The 20,025-nt window shown below is 36.8% G+C and overlaps 1 protein-coding gene across 5 annotated transcripts in view; it reads right to left on the minus strand.

The window, feature by feature from the left end:
- ATG5 (autophagy related 5) overlaps positions 1-20,025 on the minus strand; it is a 117,961-nt gene that overhangs the window by 79,115 nt on the left and 18,821 nt on the right. For all 5 annotated transcript variants that reach the window (XM_059083850.2, XM_059083851.2, XM_067011542.1 and 2 more), the window contains exon 4: positions 15,170-15,248. In XM_059083850.2, coding sequence (XP_058939833.1) covers positions 15,170-15,248 — 79 coding nt within the window. The remainder of the gene's footprint in view (positions 1-15,169; positions 15,249-20,025) is intronic.

A 20,025-nucleotide genomic window follows, 5' to 3' on the forward strand; every position in this document is an offset into this window, starting at 1 on the left:
AACCTTTTTGGCACCAGGGACCGGTTTTTCCTGGGAAGGGATTTGGGCGGGGAGGTTCAGGGGGTAATGAAGCTTCGCCCGCTTGCCCACCACTCACATCCTGCTGTGCGGCTCAGTTCCTAACAGGCTGGGGACTCTTGCTGTACAGTTCACTACACTGCTAATTATCCACTTTGGTTATGAATGAGTGGCAGAAAATATACAAGTTCATATTCCAAAGAAAACATTGTTTTCATGTACTTTAATTTATGACCTATTTAAGCTTAAATACCGTTAGAATTTCTTAAAATTGTACACAAGCGATTATGAAAAAAAGGAGTTAGGATCTCTCAAACCATTGGTTTGAAAAATCAGGAGGAAAAAAATCCTGCCATTTTTTAGTGTTGCATCAGCATAGGCTGCTAATTCCTTTAATGGCTCTTGTAACCAGAGAAGGTACTGAGGTTTTGCTTTTCCCAGACTCCCACTGCTTTGCAGGTTTCTAAACTTAACCAATGCTTACACCTATAATTGATAGCTGACAATTCCAAATGCCTAGTCTTTATAGCAAAAGAGGGGGTCTATTAACAGAGTGCGTGTTTGTACCCCTACCCTTCAACAGAGAATGCCCTATCTCCAGATGAACTCTTTAATGAAATGAACTCAGGGGAAGCATGAGAGCAGTAACAGAAAAACGGAGATACCTGCTTAGGCAGCCATAGCAGCTGAATTAATTGTGGCAATGAATACAGTGTCAGATGTCTCAGCCAAAGCCCCCACAGCTTCTACTCATGAAATGCTCTTCTTTCCATGATTAGCTTGGGCTGGGGTGGGAAATCTTTTTTTTGAAAGCTTCACAATAAAATTACAAGCAGAATCTTGATTTGTTACATTACATTTCTAAATCTCTTCTCATATACATGAGCAGTTGTGTTTAAGTGCATATCTTTTCAGTCCAAATTCTTGCAAATAAAGGCAGCGACTTTAACACCATGTTTACTTGCTTTCATTAATCTTCCAAGTCAGAATCCTAATAAACTAGATCTAATTTCACTTTTTTCCTGAAAGGTTCATTTTACTTAAATATTATTTCCTGTGTCCTTTAATTAAAATATTAATCCAGGCAGTCTGGAGTATGTCCAGATGCATTAGAGATAACCAAATAACACTAAACGAAACATTAAAACTACTTACAAAGTTAGTGGGAAAAAAAGCCTTTTCAGTCTATTAATAATAATATTACAAGCTCTATTATGACAATAGAGCAAAACAAAAAAAACATTTCCCACGTACTGCTGATTCCTCCTTCTCCTCGTCTCCCACATCCAATCAAGTTCTGTTGAATCTACATCCTAAATAGATCTGAATCCATTCACTTTCAACATTCCCAATGCCACTTTCCTAGTACAAATTAACAACTATGTGAAATTTCTGAAAAACCTCGTGACTGGATCCCATGCCCCAAATCTTACTCTCTTTAATTCATTTTTCACATTTGGAGTCATGGTGATCTTTCTAAAATGCAAATCTGGTCTTCTCACTCAGCTGCTCTGCTCTACTTTTAGGATAAAATCAAACTTCTAATGCTTTCAACATTCGAATGATTTCTCGCTCTGCTAACCTCTCCAGCATAATCTCTTACTTGCATTTCACATACTCCATTCTCTTTCCCTTCTCTCCCACATACAGTCTCTGCTCCAATGATCCTGAATATCTGTCATCTGCTCAGACATTCTTTCAGCCATATTCTCTTTTCTGTTCCTTTACACAAACTATTTCTTCTGTCTGGCACACTCTTCTTGCCTATCTCTCAACCACCTACACACCTACCCCCCAAAAAAATCCTCCTCAAAATTCAGATTCAGTTTTGATATGACTTCCTTCAGGAAATTTCCCTTACTCCCCAAGTCTAGGTCATGTTCACAAAGTCCTTATACTTGACTCTATAATATCATTTATATTCTTCTGTCACTGTAGTCTTAAAGCTCCACAAGACAGAGACCAAGACTGTTCTCAAGTCTGTGTCATCTCAATAAACTTCTAAAAATAAGTAACTCGGGCTTCCCTAGTGGCACAGTGGTTGAGAGTCTGCCTGCCGATGCAGGGGACGCAGGTTCGTGCCCTGGTCCGGGAAGATCCCACATGCCGCGGAGCGGCTGGGCCCGTGAGCCGTGGCCGCTGAGCCTGCGCGTCCGGAGCCTGTGCTCCGCAATGGGAGAGGCCACAACAGTGAGAGGCCCGCGTACCGCAAAAAAAAAAAAAAAAAAGTAACTTTATTGAGATATGATTTCACATACAGCCAAATGAAGAAATTTTACGCATACAGTTAGATGAATTTTGATACTGCGTAACTGTCAGCCCAAACAAGATATAGAACATTACCATCACCTTCTAAAAAGTTCCTTGGTGTCCTGTGCAATCAGTTCCCCCATTCTGAACCTCAGCTACCACTGATCTGATTTGTATCACCAGAGATTAGGTTTGCCTATAAGATAATCACATACCAACAGAATCACACAATGTGCGGTATGGTGTACTCTAGCATCTTTCACTTAGCACGTTTTTGAGATTCATTTTTGTTACTGCATGTATCCGTAGTTACTTTTTATTGCATAGTAGTGTACAACTGAATGGATACACCACCATCTATTAATCCAAAACCCCGTTAGTAGACATTAAGATTATATGCAAATTTTGGCTGTTATTAAGAAAGTTGCTATGAACATTAGTGTAAAGGTCTTCTGAAAACATGTTTTCATTTTTCTGAGTATATACCTTGAAATAGAAGTGCTGTCATAAAGAAAGTTTATGTCTAACTTTATTTAAAAACTGCCAAACTATTTTCCAAGATGAAAGTACAATTTTATACTCCCTCCAGCAATGTAAGAGAGTTCTGGTTACTATATTCCTCAAACTTAGTACTGTCAGAAGTTTTTTTTTTTGCCGCACCGTGTGGCTTGCGGGATCTTAGTTCCCTGACCAGAGATTGAACCCGCCCCAGGGCAGTGAAAGTGCCAAGTCCTAACCACTGGACCACCAGGGAATTCCTTTTTTTTCGGTACTGTATTTTTAATTTTAGTCATTCTACTGAGTGTGAAGCAACATCTCATTTTGGTTTCTAATACACATTTCCCTGATGACTGATGATGGTGAGCACCATTTCATGTGCTAATTGGTTATTCCCATATGAACATACATATACATAACATACATATATTATATATCTGTTCATATATATACACACATATATATATGTGTGTGTGCATATATATGTCTGTTTAGATCTTTTGGATGTGTTCCAAAGTGAATGATATATTAGGGAACAATTTGAACAATGTAAATTTCATGTTTACTTTTGTAAACATTGTCCACAATAGTAGGTGAAGACAAAAAATGCACCCAGCTAAACCAAACCACATCAGAACACACAAAACACACACACACTTCAGAAATGGATCCACTACTTTAATTTACACTATGAGCTACACTCATCCACATCCTATGTTACAATTTTGTCTGATTTCAGATAACCTTCCTCCTATCACTTCACAGTAACTAACAAGCTGCAATCCTTTCCAATGCTCATTTCAACAGCAAATTTCCAGTCTTTTTCAACATAGAGTGCCATATTCATTTTAGTACTTATGTATTCCTTAACCATTTAACATATGTAAAATTGTGCTTTTATTAGGTTCCTATCTTTTTCATTTGTCATTAATGAAGTTTTGGGGTTTCCTCTGATTTCTAACAACACAGTACTTTTTAGGAACATGTATCTTGCAGTAGAGCAAAACTATGTAGAAGTGGTGAAAGCAGACACTCTTGCCTTTTTCCTGATCTTAGCGTGAAACATTCAGTAAACCACCATTTAGCATGATTTCAGCTGTAGGCTTCTCATATTTAGCCTTTGTCAAATTGAGACAATTCCCTTCTATTCCTAAGCTTGCTAAGAGTTTTGATGAACAACGGGTACTGAGTTTTGTCAAAAGCTTTTTTTGCATCTATTCATCAAATCATGATTTCTTTTTTCTGCTAATATGCTGAAATGAATTAAATCGATTCATTGATAACGAAGTTGAGTCACCCTTGTATTTGTGTGACAATCTCAACATGGTCATGGTGTATTGTCTTTTTATATGTTGCTACAATCAATTTGCTTGTATTTTCTTGAGAGTGTCTGCATCCAAGTTCATTAGAAATACTGGTCTGCAATTTTCCTTTAATATCTTTAATAGGTTTTGGTATCAGTTATTCTGGCCTGTAAAACAAATTGGAAAATATTCCCTCCTCTTCTATTTCTGGAAAAAGCCTACAGATTGACATTATTTATTCCTTAAACATTTGATAGAATTCACCAATCACGAAACTAGGCAAGGAATTTTACTTTATGAGGATTTTTTTTAAAATTACAAATCTAACTTCTACATATATTCAGGGGCTATTCATATCTGCTACTTCTTCTTTTCATTGAATTTGTCCATTTGTCAAATTTTCTGGCATAAAGTTGTTCATGATATTTCTTACTATCCTATTAATGTTTATAGGATCTATAGAAATATCCCATTTTTTCATTCCTGGTATCAGAAATTATGTTTTCCTACTATAGAAAGTTCTTAATTCCCTCTAAGCACTGCTTAGGGTGACTCCCACAAACTTCAATATGTTGTGTTTCCATTATCATTCAGTTTGAAATACTTTTAAAATTTCCCTTGTGATTTCTTCGACCCATAGCTAACTGAAGATTTATTGGCCTCATCCTTTAGATAAGTGTGGCCACATATTTTACTTACAGACATTATTAACCCTTCCTTAAAATTATATTATTCTTGCCTTAAACTGTCATTTATCTTTTAAAGAAGTTAAAAGAGGTAATTTTTTTCTATTTACCATTTATTTAACCATTTCTAGTGTTCTTCATTCCTGCCTGTAGCTTCTTCCAGTGCTTTAAGACATCATTCAATTTTCTTTTGTTCTTCACTATTTGTTTCTTTTGTTCTTCGCTATTTGATGAGAACTCACCCATCTTTAACCTACTGTTCTCTTGTGTCATTTTTTTGGTGGCTTCTTTCAAGATTTTCTGTTTATAACTGGTTTTCAGCAGTTTATGATGTGCTTGGATGTGGTTTTCTATATAGTTACTTGCTTTAGATTTGCTGACCTTCTTTAACACACAGACTGTTTTCTCCCCCAACTTTGGAAAATTATTAATCATTATTTCTTTTTTAAAAAATTGAGATATAGTTCATATACAATTCACTTAAAACTGACCATTTTAAAGACTAGAACTCAGTAGTTCTTAGTATGCAGTTGCCCTCCATACCTGCAGCTTCTTCATCCATGTATTCAACCAACCACGGATCAAAGTGCACTTGGTTTGGGCTTCTCTGGTGGCGCAATGGTTGAGAGTCCGCCTGCTGATGCAGAGGACACGAGTTCGTGCCCCAGTCTGGGAAGATCCCACATGCTGCGGAGCGGCTGGGCCCGTGAGCCATGGACACTGAGCCTGTGCGTCCGGAGCCTGTGCTCCGCAACGGGAGAGGCCACAACAGTGAGAGGCCCATGTACGGGAAAAAAAAAAAAAATGCAGTTGGTTTTATCTGTGGATACAGAACTTGTGGATACGGAGGGTTGACTGTACTACACCATTTTATATAAGGGACTTCAGCATCCGGTGTATTTTGTTATGGAGAAGGGGGTCATGGAACTAACCCCCCACAGACACCCAGGAACAACTCTATTCACAAGCTGTACAACCATTACTGCTATCTAATTACATAATATTTTCAACACTCAGAAACAAACCTCATATCTGTAAGCAGTCACTCCCCATTCTGTCCTCCCTCCAGCTCTTGAAAAACCACTGCTCAACTTTCTGTCTCTATGGATTTGCATATTTTGGACGTTTCATATAATGAATCATATAAAGTGCAGCCTTTTGAGTCTGCCTCCTTTTGCTCAGGCTCAGTATGTTTCAAGGTTCATCTGTTCTATAGCATGCAACAGTACTCTGTTCCTTCTCATGGCCAAACTATACTCCATTGTATGGATATACATTTTGTATATCCGTTCATCAGTTGATAAGCATCTGGATTGCTTCCACTTCTTGGTTCTTATGACTAAAGCTGCTATGAACAACCATGTACAAGTTGATGGGTAGACATATGTTTTCAATTCCCTTGTGTATATAACTATGAATGGAGTTGGTGGGTCATAAGGCAGGTCTTAATCATTTGAGGGAATTGCCAGATTGTTCTCCAAAGCAGCTGCAGCATTTTACATTCACAACAGTAACACTTAACATATGAAAAGTACCAATTAGCCCACTCTCTCCAACACCTGTTATTGTCCAACATTTTGATTATAGCTATTTTAGTGGGCAGGAAGGGGTAACTCACTGAGGTATTTATTTGCAGTTCCCTAATGACTAATTATGCTGAGGTTTTGTGGGTTTTTTTCATTTTTTATTTTTATACAATTTTTAAAGGTTACTTTCCATTTACAGTTATTACAACATACTGGCTATATTCCCCGTGTTGCACAGTACATCCTTGAGCCTATCTAACACCCAAGAGTTTGTACCTCCCACTTCCCCCACCTCTATGTCTCCTCTCCCCCAACACTGGTAACCACTAGTTTGTTCTCTGTATCTGTGAATCTCCTTCTTTTATGTCATATTCACTAGTTTATCCTATTTTTTAGATTCCACACGTAAGTGACATCATACAGTATTTATCTTTCTCTGACTTATTTCACTTAGCATAATGCCCTCCAAGTCTATCTATGTCGCTGCAAATGGCAAAATTTCATTCTTTTTTATGGCTGAGTAGTAGTATCCCATTGTATATACATACCGCATCTTCCTTATCCATTCATCGGTTGATGGACACTGAGGTTTTTTTCCATGTCTTCGCAACTATAAATAATTATGCTTGGTTTCTTTTCATATGCTTACTGACCATTTATATATCTTCTTTGGAGAAGTGTCTACTCAAATCCTTTTTCCATTTTTAATTGGGTTATTTACCTTTTTATTACTAAATTCTAACAGTTCGTTATATATTCAGGACACCAGACCATATTAAATATATAATTTTGCAAATATTTTCTCCTATTCTGTGGGTTGTCTTTTCATTTCCTTTGAAGCACAGAAAGTATTTCATTTTGATGAAGTCCAATTTCTCTATTTTTTTCTTTGGTTGCTTGTACTTTAGTTGCTGGTACCATGTAGTTGTGTTTACTGTTGCTTTGAAACCAGGAAATGTGAGTCAAATCATATTTCTTAAAATTTTCTTTCTGACCCATGCCCTCCTTCCTTTCCTGCTAGGACTCCAATTACATGTATGTTAGACTGCTTGATATTATCCCAGAAGTCACTGGGACTCTGTTCCCACCTCCCTCCAATTTTCTTATCTCAGTTCTTCACATTGGATAATTTCTATGGATCTGTCAAGTTCACAGAAGCTTTCTTATGCCATCTCCAATTCACTGTTAAGTCCATCAGTGAACTTTTAATTTCAGATACTGTTCTTTTCAGTTCTGCAATTTTGTCATCTTAAGTCACTGAGTTTATAATAGTTGCTTTAATTCATTTTTTGCTAATTCCAAATGTGGGTTATTTCAGGGTCAATGTCTACTGACAGCATTTTTCCCCTTGATATGGTTCAAGTTTCCCTGCTTATTTGCATGTGTAGTCATAGACGATTGTATGCTAAACATTGTGAATATGGTGTAAGGATTCTAGATTATACTGTCTTTCTTGTTGAGTTTGTTCTGCCTGGAGCCTCTCCTTGATCTTAAAAAGGCTTAACTTTAGGTTTTATTAGGGAAAATCTAGAGCAATCCTTACTCTGTAAGAGGAGTTAAACTTTGTCTGTAAAGAGCAAGATGGTAAATGTATTATTTGTAGGCCATACAATGTCTATAGCAAGCATTCAACTCTGCTGTTGTAGTCCAAAAGCAGTATGTAAATGAATTAACATGGCTGGCTGCATCCATCCATTATTTATGATCACTAGAATTTATATTCCACATCATTTTTACATGTCACAAAGTATTATTCTTCTTTTAATTTCTCTTCAGCCACTAACAAAATAAAAACCATCCTCAGATCACAGGACATATAAAAACAGTCAGTGGGCCAGATTTGGCACACAGGGCATAACTTGCCAAACCTTTCCAAAAGCACAGCCTTTCAGGAATCTAAGATTAATATCTAGTATATTAACTAGGCCTTTCTCCACTCTGGATGGGCTGAAATCCAACATCTCCAGGTATTATGATATTTCTCCCACTTTTAACCCCCTAACATGCACTCTCTACTAGGCCTTAAGGAACATCACCTACATGTGTGCAGCCCAACCCTCAGCCAAGCACTCTTGGGGAACTCATACTTCTGTGTGTACCCTCTTCTTCAACAACCTAACAAGTTCCAGCTGCTTCAGCAGCCCAGAACTCCAATCTCTGCACCCTCAGTTCAGTAGAACTTCCTTGCTCTGCTTGAGTTCCACTCCCCATGACATAGTTAGCCAATTACCTTGAAGCACAGAGATGGGCTAAATGTGGGGCTCACCTAGTTTGTTCTCTTTCTCTCTATATCCAGTGCCTGAAAACAGCTCTACTTCATATACTTTGTCTGGCTTTATAGCTGCTTATGACTAGAGGAAAAACACAATCCACTTACTCTGTCAGAGATGAAAGCAGATGTTAACCGCAATAAATATTTGATACATAATTTAATGACTAAACAAACCTTATTTCATAAAGTTTTAAGTATGTGTGACCCTCTGTGATCTCAACCTCTTGGTGTCCACACCTTTCTGTAATCCCTCCCCCTGGAGTGTAGGTAGGACCTGTGATCTGCATTAATAAAAAGAATATAGCAAAGGGACTTCCCTGGTGGCACAGTGGTTAAGAATCCGCCTGCCAACACAGGGGACACGGGTTCAATCCCTGGTCCGGGAAGATCCTACGTGCCGTGGAGAAACTAAGCCCATGCGCCACAACTACTGAGCCTGCGCTCTAGAGCCTGTGTGCCGCAGCTACTGAGCCCACGTGCTGCAACTACAGAAGCCTGCATGCCTACAGCCCGTGCTCCACAACAAGAGAAGCCACCGCAATGAGAAGCCCACGCACCACAACGAAGAGTAGCCCCCTCTTGCCGCAACTAGAGAAAGCCCACACGCAGCAACAAAGACCCAAAGCAGCCAAAAATAAATTAAAAATTAAAAATAAATGTGGCAGAGATTATGGGATACTACTCCTGTGATTAAGTCATGTTATATAACTCTGGTCTTGCTAACAGACTAGCTCTAGAGGCTCTTTTTGTTGACTCAATGAAGTACGCCACCATGCTGGGAAAATCCACATGGCAAGGGACTTCAAGCAGCCTGTAGGTGCTGAGTACGGCCTCTAGCTAACAGTCAACAAGAAGATAGATCCCTTAGCCCGACAATCACAAAGAAATGAACTCTGCCAGCAACCTGAGTGAAGTTGGAAGCAGATTCTCAAGTGTTGAGGCAAGAATACAGGCCAGTCAATACCTTGACTACAGCCATGTGAGACACTAAGCTGAGGATCCAGGTAAGCCTGACCCACAGAAACTGTGTGATAATAAATGTGTGCTGTTTTAAGCTGCTACATTTCTGGTGACCTGTCCCACTGTGATAGACAGATAATATAATACATTATTGATAAAATACTTCAAGACAGCCACCAATATATAGAGATGGGAATTACAGGCAGCAGAAGCATAGGAGAGACCATGAAGTGCACTTAAGAACAAGGAAAGCTACCTCAGATCTATGTCATCAACACACAGTGGAAGGAGCAGGGACATGGTAAATTACCTTAGAGAGAGACACAGTGGCTCTTGGCCTAGTAAGAAAACTTGTCCATCAGAAAAAGGGTGTGGTCAGTCCTACAAGTATAGCCAGGACCAGTGGTAGTGCCTTCCCATGCACCATACGAAAGATAGAGTGCCTTGATCCAAAAACCTAAGTTTGTCTGGTCACAATCATTCAGCAGTGTTTTACACAGAAACACCTCCTTAATGCTGACCCAATTTTGCCTAGCAAATGTGAGCTCTGACCCCTAATAATCACTGTCAAGATTCAAAATTTAAATTTCTGTTCTTTTCAAAACCTAAATAAATCAGTTTAGCACCATTTTATTAAAAGAAAAAGAAAAACACCGAATTATTGGTGGGTTTTTTTTTACTCCATTAATTTTTTTTAGGATAGATATGCAATAGACCTGAGCATTTTAAAGAGCCCACTCTCTTCATTTGATGTTAGTAAATTTCTGAATCACACTACTAACTTCCCTCTTTAAAACCTGCACACACTGTAAGCAACCTTTTGATTATAATGCAGCTTTACAAGCAAAATGCCTATAGGAATAATGAAATATCAAAGAAAAAAAGAGACAGAGAAATAAAGCAAAGGTAGCAAACTAACAATTGGCAAATCCAGGTGAAAGGTATGTGGGTGTTCGACTCTCAATCTTTCTAATACAGGTTTGAATTTTTAAAAATAAAAGCTGAGGAAATAGAAATAAAATAATTTTCTCAGGAGGCTAATCAGATTTAGGAATCAAAAATGTCCTTGGGGCTTCCCTGGTGGCGCATTGTTGAGAGTCTGCCTGCCAATGCAGGCAGGGGATGTGGGTTCGTGCCCCGGTCCTGGAGGAGCCCACATGCCGCAGGCGGCTAGGCCCGTGGGCCATGGCTGCTGGGCCTGCGCGTCCGGAGCCTGTGCTCTGCAACAGGAGAGACCACAGCAGTGAGAGGCCAGCGTACCGCAAAAAAAAAAAAAAAAAGGCCCTTGAAGCTAATTAAGAAAACCATGAAGAAGATACCTTTTTCATTCTTGTTTTGGTAAACAGAAAAAGAAAGCAAAGTAAATCTACATGTTTTAAAGTAGTTAACACTTTACAATTGCATAATATTTCTCTCTCAGAATTCAAAAATAATATAAAAATTCCTACAAAAACAATTTTCTGAATCATCCTTTACAACCTTTTGGTTTTGTACACAACACTTTTAAAAAAAATAACTTTATTTATTTATTTATTTATTTATGGCTGCGTTGGGTCTTCGTTGCTGCGTATGGACTTTTCTCTAGTTGCGGCGAGCAGGGGCTACTCTTCGTTCTGGTGCATGGGCTTCTCATTGTGGTGGCTTCTCTTGTTGTGGAGCACAGGCTGTAGGCACACAGGCTTCAGTAGTTGTGGCTCACGGGCTCTAGAGTGCAGGCTCAGTAGTTGTGGTGCACAGGCTTAGCTGCTCCGTGGCATGTGGGATCTTCCCAGACCTGGGCTCAAACCCGTATTCCCTGCATTGGCAGGCAGATTCTCAACTACGGCGTCACCAGGGAAGTCCAACACTAACTTTTAAATCTGCATTGTTTTCTAAACTCTTGTTATTCAACCCATGGTCTGGTGGATCAACAGCTCTGCGAACTTGTTAAAAATGCAGAACCTCTGCCCTCAACGCAAACCTATGAAATCAGAATCAATCTGCACTTTAGCGAGACACACATGTGATTTGTACGTACATTAAATTTTGAAAAGCACTGCTCTTGACATTAAAATTCACTTACTATAAACATTATAAATCTATTCAAATGACAAGCATCAAAGTCAGTTAAAAATTAGAGAAAATATGTCCTTTTGAAAAATTTTTAACAGGTTTTCTCCCCAAGAATTCAGTGTGAACTATGAACTGACCCAAATGTGTGTGATGGAGGTGGGGCAATCTCTTGGAGACTTCAGTGTTGCACAAAATCTAATTAAAATCAATATCTCTGAAAGCAACTGTAAAATAAAAATTCTAAGCAATCTGGTTAAAGCACACACATCATCTGACACACTCAATACAAAATCATGAAAGATAAAATACTGATGCATCAACTGACAGAAAGTTGTTACTTGATAAATTTAACCTGTTGATGAGAAACTATTTTCTAGAAACTTAAAGAAAATCTGCTTCCTCTATCTAAAAGCATTGCTTTTCTACCTGCAAATTTAATGCTTACTCAGTTTCATTATAATCAATCAAAAGCCATAAGGCACTACAAGGGGATGTGGGCCTACATCAGTCCGTATAAGCTATCAATTAAATACCTGAGGATTGACCTTTGTGGTAAACCAGGTCTTATAACCCTAAATAAAGGTAACTTAGTATAAGGAGAAAGAAATCTGGGCAATACTTTTCCTCCAACACAGGCCAGGGTCAGAAAGAGTAAGAGCAGCTGACAGAAACACGCTGGTAGTTGGAGCAAATTTAAAACATCCTCTAACATTGTGCTTTCTATTTAATTTCTCTAATAAAGTTTCTATCGGGGAAGACAATGTATGACCTACTAAGGATCCCAAAGAGCAATTCATTTTAAAATATCAAGAACAAACCCATTCCCTGTCAACACAAAAACTGTATTTTTGTGAAAAATAACTATATTTTCCAGGACAACAACAACAACAATTTAGGGAGAAGACTGGCACTGCTGTACAATTTTGCAAATATCTTTATAACATCTGGCTTAATGGGAAGTAGATGGAGTTATCTTATTTGCTTCCACATTCAGTACTATGCAGTTGTTTTGCTTAAAGTATGTAATTATACAGGTTTATAAAAATATGTAGTTGGGCTTCCCTGGTGGCGCAGTGGTTGAGAGTCTGCCTGCCGATGCAGGGGACCTGGGTTCGTGCCCCGGTCCAGGAAGGTCCCACATGCCGCGGAGCAGCTGGGCCCGTGAGCCATGGCCGCTGAGCCTGTGCGTCCAGAGCCTGTGCTCCGCAAAGGGAGAGGCCACAACAGTGAGAGGCCCGCGTACCGCAAAAAAAAAAAAAAAAAAAAAAAAAAAATGTAGTTGGAAAAACTAGTGTTTTAATAGTCTTTTCAGATTTATGGATATTCTTTTTTGATACTACATCAATTCAATAAGTATAGTTTATTATACATTAATGTGGAATCTGAAAACACATCAATAAACATTTTGACCTGTTATATTAAAATTCCCGATGCCAGCCGTGCACTTTGAACAGATCTTTCACACATGCATAATTTCTCAACATAATGCATTGATCATTTGGAAAGTATCTGTTTACTGAGTTAAGGCAGGCCTTCTCCAAACATTTTCACATTTCACTATATAAAATTTCTTAAAAATCAATTTGTTAAAATGACCACCAATCTCATCAGAAAATTCTTTGAGAATAATAAAGCTGTCAAGATCATGGTGACAGATAGAATCTAATTTTCACTTAAAAGTGCAAATCTTATCATTGGAAACAAATACTGTCAGTTGTTTTCTCTGCAATGAGAGGTCACTTTGTTTTCAAGAAACTAACAAATACCCAAGTGTGAATAAACTAGTTTGTCAGTCACTCTTTCAAATAAAAAATGGTGTTTCATGAGAAAAGTGGCTCATTTAGCTCTCAAAGTAAACAAGGGCACAATGCTTTTCCTTAGGACAACCATCGTATTTGGCACACAGCAGAAGTGCTTTATGTGTATTCCCATTTCACCACATGAGATTAAAGAGACATGTACTTAAGAGTCAAGATTAACAATAATTAATAATTTGTACCACTTCACCCAGGACAGTCCTAGTGTGTGGTGGTGAAGAATACAATGACCGCTAGCACATTTTGGTACAGGGCCTTGCTCTGTGCTAAGATGCCAAAAGTTTTGCTCACCATCGCTTTTGCAGATCAGTACAAATTTAAACACAGTGGAAAGGGCAAATAGTATCTTAATATTATTATGGAAATAGGAATCCCCATGCATCTGGGTCCATCAAGCACTCTGAGAACCATAACACTATACCAATCATAAGAATTCTAAGCCTTTCCTATCATTATTACAATCCATCAACTAATTCGACCAATAATTACAGAGGGCCTAGCAGGCAATGCCAATTAGGTACCATAAAATTTGTTTGAGTATCTTTTGTATCATTCACTCATATATCCCAGGCTCCTAGAATAGTGCCTGCCTGGCACACAGCAGGCTCTCAGTATTTGTTGAATGAATAAATAAGTGGGTAACTATGATATATTTTAACTTAGATTTCAAAGTCTTTTAGAGTGCATTCTATACACACACACACGCACACACAATCTAATTATTGGAAATGCTTTTCAACATATGCGAAAGACCTGTTAGGCAATATGGAACCTCTACACTTATTATGCTTGGAGTAGTTTTACCTTCCTACCATTCTAAATTTAAATTATTATACATACAGGCAGTTCTTGCTCTTCATGGTAACTGAAACTCATGCATATTAGAACCATGTCCTCACTCTGTATGGTTCCGTGGTAACTAACATCTGTGGTAGCATGGTGCTGTGCAAAGTATATCAGTGCAAATAATAGGGAAATAAATGCAGACGCCCCACAAATTCAATTTCAGTAAAATGGAAAGAAAAGTAACTTAGGAAGACTGGGTGAGCCTTTGGGCAATGACTTTGAATAAGTGACCCTAATGGGAAAGCAAATCAGACACCTAAATGACTTTTCAAACTCTTAGCATGTCTCCCTCCCACTATATGTCACCATTTGAGAATCACTGCCTAGTGATCAACTAATAGAGGGGGTTCAATCCTTCAGTGGTACTTGCTTGTGGGGTGGAGGATGGAGAATCAGTGTGTTTAGTGAGAAAGAGGGATGAGATTTTAATAAAATAATGAGACAAAATTAGTTACAATAAATCTAGCCTGGACTCTTAAAAACTACAGGAATTAATATTTCTCAAAACAGACTTAAATCAAGTCTTTGTTATTTCTGTCTCCTAACGCTTCTTTTCATTCCATCAAAAGATCCTTAGACTTACTCAGTGTTAGGTTGCCTCCTTCCCCATTCCCACGCCCACATGTACTCAGGATTTTGTTCTTCCTATTTGAGACCTTTTTAAATGAATATAAATATTCCAAACTATTATAAATTTTAAACATAGTGTATCCAGCTCCAACAAAGAATAGGCACTTATACATTAAATGTTTAAATGGTTCTGTCAAGAGTTAACAAGAAATTGAAAGGCATTTTATAAACACTAATGGCAGCTTAGCAAATAAAAAGTATCATGGGAAAAGCAATAAACAACTTAACTTAAAAAAAAAATTCTACTCTAAGTCTACTTACTAAGTAGTACCACAAGTGGGACAAATGGGAAATGCTATTTAAACTATACCTTAAAATGTACTGTGATGTTCCAAGGAAGAGCTGAACTTGATGCAAGAAGATCAAAGAGCAAACCAATTGGATAATGCCTAAAAATGAAACAGTATATTTTAAGATAAAATAAATATTTAAAGTTAAACTACAACTCCAAAATAAATTTCCAGCATGTTTCAACATCAAATATCAGGGGACTTTAACCACAAATCACAGAAAGGTAATGTTCTACATAGTTACTCGCCTGGGCTAATATGGCATAGTATCTAGGCATCAGGTGTTTTTTTTTCTTCTAACCATACCGTTCCCCAGGGAATCCTCAATATACATAATGAAATTGTACTAAGGCACCTTTTATCAGCCATGAGCACTGTTATGTCACAGTACTGCCACATCTAATTATCATCCAAGCATTCATATTGGGCAACCAGTTTTTTTCTAGAGGGGTGGGATAGGGAGGGTGGGAGGGAGGGAGACGCAAGAGGGAAGAGATATGGGATCATATGTATAACTGATTCACTTTGTTATAAAGCAGAAACTAACACACCATTGTAAAGCAATTATACTGCAATAAAGATGTTAAAAAAAACCTTAAAATTTTAGAAAATGTTAAGAACTGAGAAGAGCACCTAAAAAAGCATGCAATCACCTATTTTGTACTTATTACTATTAACATTACAGTATTTAAATTTCCAGTCTTTTCTTTATGCATACATATCTAAATATACATTAGGTTTATCCTTTACAGACTGCTATAACCTGCTTTTTTCATATAACAATATATGAACATTTTCCAAAGTCACTGAATATTCTTCTGCAACCTAATTCTAAAGTTTTTTTAAAAATAATAAATCTGGGGCTTCCCTGGTGGTGCAGTGGTTGAGAGTACGCCTGCCGATTCAGGGGATGTGGGTTCGTGCCCCAGTCCGGGAAGATCCCACATGCCGCGGAGCGGCTGGGCCCGTGAGCCATGGCCGCTGAGCCTGCGCGTCCGGAGCCTGTGCTCCGCAACGGGAGAGGCCACAACAGTGAGAGGCCCGCATACCGAAAAAGAAATAAATAAATTTGGGACTTCCTAAATGAGAGAACATTTCCTAATATAACCATTACTCACAGTGAAGCAAATTATTTAGTAACAAACAAGTTAATAATACAAACCTTGCAGATTTCAGTGGACAAACCTTATTTTTTACATCCTTTTAAAGAATCTAAAGTAGCTTAATCAGTAAATCAGAATAAATAATCCTTCCAACAAAGACAAAAAGAAGACTGCCTGGTTTTATGTACAGTCCTGTTCTTTCCTATATAATATATTAGTGAATTATTCCTAGATTTAAGAGTGGAAAACTTTGAAAATACATCTAATTTCCTTCCAAATGAGTGACCCAAATACATGACCTGATCAAGATTCAAATATTAGCTAATACTATTTATGTTTGCTTACATCTACATAATATAATTGTGGAAAAACCATCAGTCATTAGAGATCATATATTTATTTAGAATGAATTTAAGATGAATGCCCTGCTAGCAAAATAAAACAGTGAGTAGTTTTAGTCATATATGTGTTGTATCTCTTAATAAAACCCTCAAACTTCTCTCTAATCGAAAGTCAGTATCTAACACAAATCCTTCATAACTAGGAATGAATATGAAGTAAATCGTGAATTAACTAAATTACAGAATGCTTCCTTTAGGAAATTCTCTAATCAGGAAAAACTCCAGTCTCAGTTAAAAACTGAAATAAAAATATTAATTAAAAAAAAATATTGCACTATAAACAAGTTATAGATTCTATCCAGTTCTGATCTTTCTCTCTGACCTCTTAAAATTGCACAGGCTCTACATAATGCCCTGCACTTTTACAAATTAGACCTTTTTTTAGTCCTCAGGTCCCTCTGAGTTATGTGCAACTAGGTTAAGAATGAATATGGGTACTTAAACTAATAGAGCATACTGCTTTCCAAACTCTATGCAGCACTGCAGATATAATTATAGAATCCCTTTAGCAAATTATGTAGTTGACCTATTGGATAGATTCACCAGTAACCCCATAAAATGACTAGCAATTCAGTGTTGCACACGTTCTCCACCATTCACAAATGGAACTATATACAAATTCTAACGGTAAATCAAATATTATCTTAAAGTAATCTATACAGTCACATAAAATCAAGTACAACCTTAAAATTAAATAACAAGTATTTGAGTTAGAATACAATTTAAACATAAAAAGACTCATAATAATCATTTATTTTTTTACCCTCAATATTAAAAAAAAGACCTGCAAGTGCACAGACTCTTGAACAAAGTAGCTAATAGCTACAGAGTAGTTAACCCTTGGTATACCACGAAGATCCAATGGGCCCAATTTTAGATTCTGAACTTCTTTTCTAAGCAGCTCTATTTTAAGATTAATACTTTATAACTTTTGTTCTTTTTTTAAGATTTTTTTTTTTGATATGGACCATTTTTAAAGTCTTTACTGAATATGTTACAATATAGCTTCTGTTTTATGTTTTTGGTTTTTTGGCTGTGAGGCATGTGGGCTCTTAGCTCCCCCACCAAGGATTAAACCCGCACCCCCTGCACTGGAAGGTGAAGTCTTATCCACTGGACCACCAGGGAAGTCCCCCCCCTTTTATTCTTTCTTAAAAGTCTTCCAAAAATCACAGAGAAAACTCACTTAAGAAAAAAGAGGAAAAAAACTTAGTCTGTCTAGTAACTGCCATATGAATTCACTGGACCCTTTTACAAATCTAAGATATATTGTGGTATCTTAGTGATCTTATATTTTTCCTCTATCTTGAAACGTTTTGCTATTTCATCATTCTAGGGATTATTTCATCATTACTTATCAATTATTCCTAACTAAAAAAAGATGAAAATAGTAAGAATTTGGAAGAATAATGTTATGCCTAGAAGATATAATAATGCATCCTTCTTCCATTTTCTTACTTTGTCACCTAAAACATTATACCATATTCCAAAAAGCATAAAATAAGGATGCAGATCCCATCTTTGGAGTCTGCTTTTATCTCTCAATACAGCTGAAAATTCAAAATGTCTTATTTTCCACCCATATTGACAGAGGAAGACGTTACATAATTAGATAAATCAAAAGATTTTTGCAAAGCGACAGCAGTACTTTAGACTTTAATGACATTGGTAAACTGATCATATAAGTGAAATCTCAGACTAGGAGTCTTTAGATGATGATATCCTAGGTGAATTTTATAAAACTCAAGAACTAATGCATAAACAATGTATTTCTAAGGACATATGGCATTCTTATCCACTTAGTCATTCAAAAGAAAGGACTTCTTCATACAGTATTTCATGACTAGAACCTAGACCATCCCATTTTGCTAAAAGGATGTGTATCAGTATTCTATCTTTAATGCCATTTGTACAATGCAATTTACTTGACAGTAAGTGGGCAAATATTAAAGCCAGATTTGTACACAAAGATGACTGGAAGGAATTAGATGATGTAGAAATTAAAAACAATTGGATTGTTCATTCAGGATGTTTACTCATGTAATAAAGAAATTATTTTACAACAAAATCACGATCTAGGGCTTTTTAAATTTCGTAAAGCATTTCCGTTAAACGCAAGAAGAGCCAGAAGTAATGACAAGCTGGAACCTCATACAGATCTATTTGAATGTTTGACAACTAATGAGCAGTAACTTGCACCTTTGAAACCAGGAAAACATGGAGTGAAAATTTGAATTTCTATATTTAAACGCTTATTAAAATTTCTATAATAAAGTTGTTAAATGCCATTCCTTTATACTTCTCTAAGTTATTTATAAAGTGGTCTCAAACAGTAAATGATGATGACTTTTTCCTGATATACTAAGAGTTAGGATGGAAATTTAAGTATGATAATTTCTAAAACTTATATTTAAGATTTAAAAATATAAAAAATATTAACATAAGAGCATTCTAAATAATACAATAGCTAACAATTATCCTGTAACAATCTTTAGAAATAAAACTAAGCCAGAAAAATTTAGGAGTAAAATAACTATTTACTTCTATCTATTGTCAAAGTATATAGACCATACGTGGATCATCAATGCAGATGCTTATGTCAGAACGATTTTGATGCAAGTATCTTACTAACTCCAAACAAATACATCACCTGAATTAACTGGTTCCAAGATTGCTTATTTCTGATGAATCTATTAATATGCAAGAAAATCTAAAAAAAACAAAACTGGCAAAAATTAAAAGTACTGACTTTCTCTTACACTATAATCTGATTTATGTCAAAGATTTCAAAAGTACTAATTTGCACAATTCCTCTAAACAGATACTCCATGTAGTTTTGTTAGGAGACTCCTAACCCATAACACAGAAACCAAGTAAGCCATAACTGTGAGTAAATCATAATGTAGCCATTTGGCTGTTATATTGCTACTCCTGCCAATTTAATCTAAAATTTAAAAGAAAAGGAAGTGCTGAGGAGTTGAACCTGGAATACCCCAGAAGACAATCAAACTGGTAAAGGTTCAGTCTACCGCACTATAAAAATTAACTGCACCAAAATATTTAGTGTTGTGTCTACTTTCACATTTTATTCATTTTCTTTCTCTTCCTTAAACTGCTCTAGCCTTTTCTAAATTCAATTCTCTAAATGAATTAACGTTTTCTTTTTTTTTTTTTGCATAAGTTGTTTCTTCTTTACCCTTTCATTACCACTAAAATACATATACATACTGGCACATGGCATGGCAGTAACAGATATGCTTTGAGGTCAGCCAAGGGTGCTCAATTCTAGTCGAAACATCTGCAGTTAGATAGCAAACCACTATTTTAAGATCAGTATTGAAAGGAATCTTCCCTATATACTAGAGAACTATT

This window comes from Kogia breviceps, chromosome 13, assembly GCF_026419965.1.
Source record: "Kogia breviceps isolate mKogBre1 chromosome 13, mKogBre1 haplotype 1, whole genome shotgun sequence".
Lineage (NCBI taxonomy): Eukaryota > Metazoa > Chordata > Mammalia > Artiodactyla > Physeteridae > Kogia > Kogia breviceps.